The 10,902-nt window shown below is 47.1% G+C and overlaps 1 protein-coding gene across 4 annotated transcripts; it reads right to left on the minus strand.

The window, feature by feature from the left end:
- Positions 1-467: 467 nt before the first annotated feature.
- Positions 468-10,488, minus strand: NEIL2 (nei like DNA glycosylase 2). Of its 4 annotated transcripts, none has more exons than XM_081854952.1 (5): positions 10,418-10,488; positions 7,090-7,229; positions 5,395-5,750; positions 3,729-3,925; positions 468-1,276 (listed from the first exon to the last, which is right to left on the minus strand). In XM_081854952.1, exons 2-5 carry the CDS (start codon positions 7,225-7,227, stop codon positions 957-959), a joined length of 1,011 nt encoding a protein of 336 aa, XP_081711078.1. In that variant the 5' UTR covers positions 7,228-7,229; positions 10,418-10,488; the 3' UTR covers positions 468-956. The 4 variants fall into 4 exon arrangements, with proteins under 4 accessions (XP_081711078.1, XP_081711077.1, XP_081711079.1 ...); XM_081854951.1 differs by having other exon boundaries at positions 10,332-10,473; XM_081854953.1 differs by having other exon boundaries at positions 7,090-7,276; positions 10,418-10,453.
- Between the last annotated feature and the right edge of the window lie 414 nt (positions 10,489-10,902).

The following is a 10,902-nucleotide window of genomic DNA, read 5'->3' on the forward strand; positions in this document are numbered from 1 at the left end:
CTTGGGGTCCCTTCCAACTCTACAATTCTCTGTTTCTACATGCCCACCCACACGAAATGTCTCCCTTCTCCTAGGGTTTCGTTTGGTCTGCTGATTGAGGATGAGGAATAAGGTTGTCTCTGCACTGTGATCTCACATCAGGGCATATCATTATCATTATCATTATTATTATTAAAAAATAATAATATGTCAAGGAGATAAGTGCACAACTTTTAGAAGGCATCTGAAGGCAGCCCTGTATCAGGAGGTTTTCAATGCCAGCCAGAGTGGTGGGGAATAATAATAATAAATAATAATAATAATAATAGTAATAGTAATGATAATGATAATAAATGCCACTTGAAAGGCCATAGTTTCCCCTCAAAGAAGCCTGAGAATTGCAGTTTGCTCACTTGCAGTGAAACTCTTTCAACACAGAGCCTTAGTCACAGCCCCCTGACCCTTGGAAGAAACACGCACGAGAAACATTTCTGTCAAGGAACGAATAAAATTTTAATACAGAAACCAGGAACTTCTCAACATCTATATGGGGCTCTCATTCTCCAAAGAGGCAGAATGCTAAACTTCTGCTGTCTATTGCAACAGCCTTGGCTGCTACACTAACTGAAAAATCTGTCTTTCAGACTGAGAAACTCAAAGTTCAACAGCCGTCTCCGTTTTCGTTAGCCCAACATCTTACACTGAACTCACGCTTAACGTGGCCCAAGGCCACGTTTGAAACAACAACAACACCCCACCACCACCCAAGCGAGGACTGGGGACGTGAATGCCACAATACGATGAGGACTAGCCGCTTGGTAAGTACTCGTCTGTATTAAAACCAGGGTAGAAATGGTTGGGGTTTGGGTGGCTTCTCCGTAGCAATCGTGGGCATGTGCCCGCCCACCTCGCCCTGCTCTCTCTTCAAACTTTAGCATCCTAATACAATTCAACCGAGGTCAGAGAGGCTTAACCCTTCAGCTGCCGCGAGTAGAAAGGTCCTCATCCTCTTCCTGAGCAACTTGAGGCTGGCACTGGGGACACCACCAGGTAAGTCTTCTCAGTCCATCCGGAGGACCAAAGGCTTCTTTCCTCACCTGGTGCCCTTCAGGGCATCTCTCTTTCTGGTAGATCTGCCAATGCTGCCTCCCTCTCTGCTGCTTGTTGATGAACCACTCTGAGGTGAAGCGAACAGCATGGTCAAGCAGGGACCTAAGTTCCGGGAGTGGCAGGAGGGATCCGAGGGAGAGCGGATGGATCTTCGCTAGGTACAGGGCCTCGTTCTTAATGATATTCCCTGGGATGAAATGTTTAAAACAGGGCATTTAACACCATCAAAACTTGCTAAACTGTATAGGACAAGATCTAGTGAGTGTTGGAAATGTAAAGAAAAGGAAGGTATCTTTTACCATATGTGGTGGACTTGTAAAGAGGTAAAGGTTTTCTGGGAAATGATATACAGTGGTACCTCGGGTTACAGACAATTCAGGTTACAGACTCCGCTAACCCAGAAATAGTACCTTGGGTTAAGAACTTTGCTTCAGGATGAGAACAGAAATCGCGCAGCAGCAGCAGCGGGAGGCCTCATTAGCTAAAGTGGTACCTCAGGTTAAGAACAGTTTCAGGTTAAGAACGGACATCCAGAATGAATTATAGGTGAAACTCGGAAAATTAGAATATCGTGGAAAAGTTCGTTTATTTCAGTAATTCAGTGAAGCACAGTGGACCAACACCAGCTGATTACATGGCTCCCCAAATCAACGCAGACTGTGGAAACTTCACAGTGGACTTCAAGCATCTGGCATTGTGTGCCTCCCCATTCTTCCTCCAGACTCTGGGTCCTTGGTTTTCAAATGAAATGCAAAAGCTGCTCTCATCAGAAAAGAGATTTGGGGAGCCATATCATCAGCTGGTGTTGGCCCATTGTGCTTCATCAAGTCCAGGGTCAACACAGCTGCCTACCAGGAGATTTTGGAGCACTTCACGCTTCCTTCTGCAGACGAGCTTTATGGGGATGCTGACTTCATTTTCCAGCAGGACTTTGGCACCTGCCCACACTGCCAAAAGTACCAAAACCTGGTTCAATGCCCATGGGATTACTGTGCTTGATTGGCCAGCAAACTTGCCTGACCTGAACGCCATAGAGAATCTATGGGGCATTGCCAAGAGAAAGATGAAAGACATGAGACCGAGCAATGCAGAAGAGCTGAAGGCTGCTATTGAAGCATCCTGGTCTTCCATAACACCTCAGCAGTGACACAGGCTGATAGCATCCATGCCACGCTGCATTGAGGCAGTAACTGATGCAAAAGGGGCCCAAACCAAGTACTGAGTACATATGCATGCTTCTACTTCTCAGAAGTCCAATATTGCTCTATTTGCAGTCCTTGTTTTACTGATTTCATTTAATATTCTAATTTTCTGAGATTGTTAATTTGGGGTTTTCATCAGCTGTACGCCATGATCATCACAATTATAACAAATAAAGGCTTGATATATCTCGCTTTGCATGTCATGAGTCTATCTCATATATAAGTTTCACCTTTTAAGTTGAATTACTGAAATAAATGAACTTTTCCACAATATTCAAATTTTCCGAGTTTCACCTGTAAGTTCTTAACCTGAGGTACCACTGAATAATGAGTGAAATAAAATGTTTAAAAACACTTTTGTTAAAAAAAACCAGAAGCGTTTTTACTGGGTATAGTAGGCAAAGAGATACAAAAAAAAGACACTCCTTCAGGTATACTGGGCCAAGGTCATTTAGGGCTTTTAAGGTCAGCACCAACACTTTGAATTGTGTTTGGAAATGTACTGGGAGCCAATGTAGATCTTTCAAGACTGGTGTTATATGGTCTCAGCAGCCACTCCCAGTCACCAGTCTGGCTGGCTCCGTATTCTGGATTAGTTGTAGTTTCCAGGTCACCTTCAAAGGTAGCCCCACATAAAGTGCATTGCAGTAGTCCAAGTGGGAGATAACTAGAGCATGCACCACTCTGGTGAGACAGTCTGTCGGCAGTTAGGGTCTCAGCCTGCGTACCAGATGGAGCTGGTAAACAGCTGCCCTGGACACAGAATTGACCTGTGCCTCCATGGACAGCTGTGAGTCCAAAATGACCCCCAGGCTGCGCACCTGGTCCTTCAGGGGCACAGTTACCCCATTCAGAACCAAGGAGTCCTTCACACCCACCCGCCTCCTTGCCCCCCAAAAATAGTACTTCTGTCTTGTCAGGATTCTACCTCAATCCATTAGCCGCCATCCATCCTCCAACCGCCTCCATCTCACACAGGACCTTCAGCACCATTCTTAACCTGAAACTGTTCTTAACCTGAGGTACCACTTTAGCTAATGGGGCTCCCGCTGCTGCCACGCGATTTCTGTTCTCTTCCTGAAGCAAAGTTCTTAACCTGGGGTACTATTTCTGGGTTAGCGGAGTCTGTAACCTGAAGCATCTATAACGTGAAGCATCTGTAACCCCAGGTACCACTGTACATTTTTTTATTGCTTTCATTTGATGGATCAATGGTCTCCTTAGATAGTAAAATTCATGTCAAATTGTTTTAGGGGTTGTTTTTAACAGTCTGGAACGGATTAATCCATTTTGCCTTACTTTCTATGGGAAAGCGCGCCTTGGTTTCAGAATGCTTTGGTTTTGGAACGGACTTCCGGAACGGATTACGTTTGAGAACCAAGGTACCACTGTACTGGGAAGAAAACTAAAGAGATACTGCACAACCCCGATACATACCAAGCCCTGAGAAATATTTTTGGTCCAGGAGGGTGTGGCACACAGGTACAGCTTTGCACAGGGCCCCCAAAGCACGTTCCTGATCAAACTCCAAGCTCAGGATGTCAGTAGCCGGCTCAGCGGTAGGAGAAGAACAGCTATGGATCCGGCAGTTATAAAAGACGAGAAAGCCCCCTCCATCAAAATGCAGAACCAGCCTGAAAGCCGAACGAAGAATATCTTATTATCTTAGAATAGGGGTAGGGAAACATTTTGGTCTCTATGATCCAGAGTCTTATTGTAATCCGTCCAAATCTGAGAAGCAGGGACTACCTGCATGTCAATCAATTGGTGTCAGATGATTGACAGGTGGGTGGCTCCACTCATCTTTCCAAATCCCACATGCAGCATCTCCAAGTATTAGGCAGACATTGGGCTGTTGGTAGTCCCTCTACTGTTTGCAAAGGGGTTTTAAGACAATTCACCCTGCTCTGCTGTCTGCGTCAAAGGTGACCTGTCTGAAACCCTTTTGCAAAAGCACTCTTTGAAGCAATGTGCTCAGCAATGTTTAGAATAGGGCTTTGCAAAACTGCAGACTGAAGCATCCTCCCCTCAACTCCACCCCGCCCAGCCAATGTTTGAAAGAGGTGGGAAGACTGCTTCTAAGGGCCTTCAGAGGTTCGAAACAGAGCCCAGGGACTCTTAAAGAGCTCCACAAAAGCGCTCTTTAAGCAGCTGCACAGGAGAGAGGATTCTCCTGCAACAGGAGAGAGGACACACTGCACAGACTCCTCTGTCCTCTGGCCCACCTGCTTGCTTAAATTAGAAGTCCAAGCCAGACGGGGCGGATTTTGGTAATATGGCACCATGAGCAAGGAGGAAATTTAGTGCCCCCATCCCTAAATATTTCCTATTAACACAATAATTCTTTTTGGAAAAGTTACATTTTTGTGGATTTTCTCAGTAGGTACTCATATAAATGTTGTTGTTGTTTTGTTGTTGTTGTTGTTTGCCCACTTAGCTTGATGCCTGGTACGGGGAACCGCCTGCACAACCCTAAATCTGGCCCTGACCCAGCCAATCAGCTGGTGGGTGGGTGGAGGTGTTTTTGCAAAAATATTAGCCTGTGAGCCGAAGGTTCTGCACCTCTGGTTTAGAAAAAGTGTAAGCTGCTGCCTTGGTCTATTTGCCAGTGCTTGAAATCCATGTCACTGTAGGCTAACACTTGCATTAGGACTTATGACAGTTTTTGCTCACAACTCTGTGCAAACAGGAAGCTACCTGGGCCTATTTTTTTGTGGCATCTGCACAGCGTAAAAGTAAAGGTAAAGACTTGACCATTAGGTCAAGTCGTGGCTGATTCTGGTTGCGGCGCTCATCTCGCTTTATTGGCCAAGGGAGCTGGCATACAGCTTCTGGGTCATGTGGCCGGCATGACTAAGCCGCTTCTGGCGAACCAGAGCAGCGCACGGAAACACCGTTCACCTTCCCGCCAGAGCGGTACCTATTTATCTACTTGCACTTTGACGTGCTTTCGAACTGCTAGGTTGGCAGGAGCAACGGGAGCTCACCCCATCACAGGGATTCGAACTGCCAACCTTCTGATCAGCAAGTCCTAGGCTCTGTGCTTTAACCCACAGCGCCACCCACGTCCCTCTGCACAGCATAGTAATTATCAAATTCGTACCTGGGAACCGGATCTTTCCAGTCCCCTCTTTTATTAGGCTTGTTGGCCCTTGCAAACTCATTGGCACGGACGCTCCCATACAGCCAAAAGTGGAAGCGTAGCCATTTCCAAGGGGGTCCAGCAGCGTCGTCCATAAATGATGGCAGATCAGCTTCATGCTCCTCCTGCAGGGGGCACCACGGACCCCCAGAGACGGCCTTGCCTCCTTCCCAACTCTGGAGAATGGGACTGCCTCTACCACGGCCCATCCCCTGGCTGCTTGACCCGGGTTTGGAAGGTTCTGTAGACGAGCCCTCGCTGCTGGGTGCTGCTTCCTGAACTCCATCAAAAGCCAGGAACAAATTCTTCCCATGGACCTGAAAAAAATCGGGGATATCAGAAGGCATCGTTTTCTGTTTCACACTGTATTCATCATAGAGATGTAAAATTTCAGAAGCTGCGCCTTGGTTTTCAAACGTTTTGGAAGTCAAACGGACTTCTGGAACAGATTAAGTTTGGCGCTTTTGTTTTCGCTATTTATTTTGTGTTTTTGTTTCCAAGGCTTTTTCGGTTCATTTGTGACTGTGTGGATGATGATTTTTATCATCTACAATAATGCCTTATTTATTTTATAGTACAGTACATTGATTATTGCTTTCATTTTATGGATCAATTTAAGTAAAAAAAGGTGAGGTAAAGGACCCCTGGATGGTTAAGACCAGTCAAAGGCGACTATGGGATTGTGGCGCTCATCTCGCTTTCAGGCCGAGGGAGCCAGCGTTTGTTATGTTGAAATTCTTAATAAAAATTACCGTATTTTTTTAAAAAAGAAAGGGAAAATAATAATAATATTGCTGTAAGTTGGTGGGCACTAGACTTGACCTAAATTTCTGGAATCAAGTGGGTGCTAGAATTTAATTAATGCTTGGAGTATTAAAACTAGGTTGGCACACCCTATGTGTTTTTAAGCTGTTGGGCACGTCAACAGCTACTAAAGATAAGCTGCTTTGACATTTGTATTGGGTGTTTCTAAATCCTCTGAAATTAGCATGTACTGTACAGTGGTGCCTCGCAAGACGAAAAGAATCCGTTCCGCGAGTCTCTTCGTCTAGCGGTTTTTAGTCTTGCAAAGTAAGCCCATTGACGGATTAGCGGATTAGCGCTATTAGCGGCTTTTAGCGGCTTTTAGCTGCTTATCGGTTTAGCAGATAAGCAGATAAGCAGCTTAGCGGCTTAGAAAAAGGGGGAGGGAAGAAAAAAAACCCCGCAGGAACTCGCAAGACATTTTTGTCTTGCGAAGCAAACCCATAGGAAATTCGTTATGCGAAGCGCCTCCAAAACGGAAAACCCTTTCGTCTAGCGGGTTTTTCGTCTTGAGAGGCATTCGTCTTGTGGGGCACCACTGTATTAAGTTTTAATTAGGCCAAGCACAAGATGATGCTTTGAGTGATGTAAAGGGACCCCTGACCATTAGGTCCAGTCCTGGCCGACTCTGGCGAACCAGAGCAGCGCACGGAAATGCCGTTCACCTTCCCGCCGGAAGTGCTTCAGGTTGAGCGTTGTGCTTCAGGTTGAGCGTTTTCAGGTTACGCTCCGCGGAGACCCAGGTTGCGTTCCTTTCAGGTTGTGAACGGCCTCCGGAACGGATCCCGTTCGCATCCAGAGGTACCACTGTACACAAGGTATTTGGGGGAGCCAAATGGGTGCGAGAATCACCTGAGTGTCCCGCAGCAGCAGCCCCTTCAGATCATCCGGGTTCATCTGCTTCGTGCTTCCCCCTACTTTGGTCACGGCCTGCCCCACAAATGGGGAGCACTGAAACTGGAACCTCTTCACAGTCGGGCCCTCGGGCATCGCTGCAGGAGAGGGAGAAAGTTAGGGGGTGGCAGCCGGGTCCCTGAAGCTGAAAGGGGCCAAGTTAAGCGCGCAAAGACACAGCTCTTGTGCAATGGACTTTCCACCGACAGGGCCAACTCCAAGCCTATACTTTTTCAGCAAAATTTTTCAGTAGGGGGCCAGTCCACTGTCCCTCAGACCTTGTGGGGGGCTGGACTATATATATATATTTTGGGGGGGGAAGGAATGAATGGATTCTATGCCCCACAAATAACCCAGAGATGCATTTTAAATAAAAGTACAAATCCTACTCATGTAAAACACCATGCAGGCCCCACAAGTAACCCAGAGATGCATTTTAAATAAAGGGGCACATTCTACTCATGTAAAAACACGCTGATTCCCGGGCAGGATTTAGAAGGCCGCTGGGCCTTAGTTTGCCTACCCATGATGTACAGGCACAAAAAATTGTGGAATATAAAGAATAATAGAATCGCAGAATCATAGAGTTGGAAGGGGACCAAGGGTCATCTAGTCCAACCCCTGCAGTGCAGGAATCTCAACTAAAGCATCCATGACAGATGGCCATCCAACCTCTGTTTAAAAACTTGCAAGGAACGAGAGCCCACAACCTCCCGAGGGAGACCGTTCCACTGTTGAACAGCTCTTATCCTAAGGTTCTTCCTGACGTTTTGTGGGAATATCCCTTCTTGTAACTTCAACCCATTGGTTCGGGTCCAGAGCAAACTTGATCAATCCTCCATGTGAAAGCCGTTTAGATCGGGGTAGGCAACCTAAGGCCCGGTGGCCAAACGCGGCCCAATCGCCTTCTCAATCCGGCCTGTGGATGGTCCGGGAACCAGCGTGTTTTTACATGAGTAGAATGTGTCCTTTTATTTAAAAAGCATCTCTGGGTTATTTGTGGGGCCTGCCTGGTGTTTTTACATGAGTAGAATGTGTGCTTTAAAAAAAATAAATGCATATCTGGGTTATTTGTGGGGCATAGGAATTCATTCATTATTATTTTTCCAAAATATAGTCCGGCCCACCACATGGTCTGAGGGATGGTGGACAGGCTGAAAAAAGGTTGATGACCCCTGGTTTAGACATTTGAATATGGCTATCATATCTCCTTTTTTCCAGGCTAAACATACCCAGCTCCTTCAACCATTCCTCATAAGGCGTAGTTTCCAGACCCTTGATCATCTTTGTCACTCTCCTCTGCACACGTGCCAGCTTGTCAACATCCTTCTTAAATTGTGGTGCCCAGAACTGGACACAGTATTCCAGGTGTGGTCTGACCAAGGCAGAATAGAGTGGTACGATTACTACGCTTCTATGCTTAGTTATAAGCAGTTATGAAAACTGTATCACATCACAACACTCTCCTCAGGACGGAACAAGCACCCTAGCAAGTTGGTAGATGGTTGCCTCTTCAGAGGCTTGGTGTGGGCAGCTGGTAATAATAATAATAATAATAATTTATACCCCGCCCATCTGCGTCGCTTCCAACAAAGTATTACAATACAGTGGTCTGTTAAACATTAAAAGCTTCACTAAACAGGGCTGCCTTCAGATGTCTTCTAAAAGTCTGGTAGTTGTTTTTCTCTTTGACATCTGGTGGGAGGGTGTTCCACAGGGCAGGTGCCACTACCGAGAAGGCCCTCTGCCTGGTTCCCTGTAACTTGGCTTCTCGCAGTGAGGGAACCGTCAGAATGCCCTTGGCACTGGACCTCAGTGTCCAGGTTGAACAATGGGGGTGGAGACGCTCCTTCAGGTATACTGGGCCAAGGCCGTTTAGGGATTTAAGGGTCCGCACCGACACTTTGAAATGTATTCGGAAATGTACTGGGAGCCAATGTAGGTCTTTCAGGACTGGTGTTATATGGTCTCAGCGGCCACTCCCAGTCACCAGTCTAGCTGCTGCATTCTGGATTAGTTGTCGTTTCCGGGTCACCTTCAAAGGTAGCCCCACGTAGAGCATGTTGCAGTAGTCCAAGCGGGAGATAACCAGAGCATGCACCACTCTGGCGAGACAGTCCGCAGGCAGGGAGGGTTTCAGCCTGCATAGCAGATGGAGCTGGTAAACAGCTGCCCTGGACACAGAATTGACCTGCGCCTCCATGGACAGCTATGAGTCCAAAATGACTCCCAGGCTGCGCAACTGGTCCTTCAGGGGCACAGTTTCCCCATTCAGGACCAGGGAGTCCTTCACACCTGCCCACCTCCTGTCCCCCCAAAACAGTACTTCTGTTTTTACAGGATTCAACCTAATCTGTTAGCCGCCATCCATCCTACAACCGCCAGAAATGGCAACGATGCAGATGTTCTTGGCCTTCTGTCTGCTGCCCAACACATTAAAGTACGTTTTGTAAGGCTGCTCATTCTGGCCTGGGTCCTGCTTTCTGAGCCTCTTCAGCTGCAGGAACTGACACTCTGACAGGTGCAACCTGTTTCACATTTGCAAGAAATCTACCTTTTGGTGCAGCAGTGCCTACACTTTGGAACTCCTTGCCGATTGATAACCAGCAGGTGCCTTCACTGTACTCTGTTCAGCACTTGTTAAAACCATTTTGGTTTCCAGGAGACTACCCAGGCATTTGGAATGTTGATGTGGTGTCTCAATCCGCTTTAAGTTTCTCACTTTTTTAAAAGTTGATTTTAACGGTTTCATTCTTTTTGCAACTGACACTCTGACAGGTGCAACCTGTTTCACATTTGCAAGAAATCTACCTTTTGGTGCAGCAGCGCCTACACTTTTGTGGTTGAGTTTTTTAAAAAACAATTAAGCGGTGAAGCTCGTGCGGCTGACGTATTCCTGTATTGCAGGAGGTTGGACTATAAGTGATCCTCAAGGTCCCTTCTAACACTGCAATTCTATGATCCTATCATCTCCTCGGATTTTCTGGCATGGATACTACGTCCGGAAAGCTTCCGCGTCCAACACGTCTACGTGTTCACATCCCTCTACGACTGCAGACGTCAGTAAGCAACCCCCCCCCCCCGCGAACACAATGCTTTGCCGAAGGAAGCCGTGCACACGTGCACCCCGCGTGTCAGAGTCTCCACGCGCATCAGCGGGAAGCAAGTGAACGTGTGAACGCTCCGCGTGCTCAGCCAACCTGGCTTCTCTCTGGCTCTCTCTCTCTTTTTAGGCTTCTGCGTTCTGATCATGGCATTTTTGCGGAGAGGAATCCGGACTCGGTACCTCTCCAGGGATGCGAAACTCCTTTCGCACTTTCTCAAAGCAGCTGATCCGGCAGACCAACTCAGCAGAGCGCCGAACTGCGCGTCTCCGGAGCGATCGATGTCAGAGCGCCCTGCCTTCCCCGCCTCACCTCTTTTGGGCTCCGCTCTCTCCTAGCAGCTGTTCATGGTGATGTCTATGAGCAGATGATTTCCCCCAAAATGCCACCTAGAGGTCAGGACAAGTCCCTTCAGGGTTGTTGTCCTCTTGGTTTCCAAAAAAGCACTTTATCACTTTGGGCTTTGTGCCTCTGAGCACGCACAGAGCGTTCCCCGCGCCCCGCGTGGGAGAAAGGTGCTTTTAAAAATATCCAAGGTTCAAGGGATTCTGAGCATGTGCAAATTGCTTTTTTTTTAAGGAAAAGAACTTTTAAGGGAATGTGGTGAGAGAGGGTTTTCTGAACATGTGCAGAGTGCAAAACAACCAAAACTGCTCACCCCATTTGT

This window comes from Podarcis erhardii, assembly GCF_964252035.2.
Source record: "Podarcis erhardii genome assembly, chromosome: 3".
Lineage (NCBI taxonomy): Eukaryota > Metazoa > Chordata > Lepidosauria > Squamata > Lacertidae > Podarcis > Podarcis erhardii.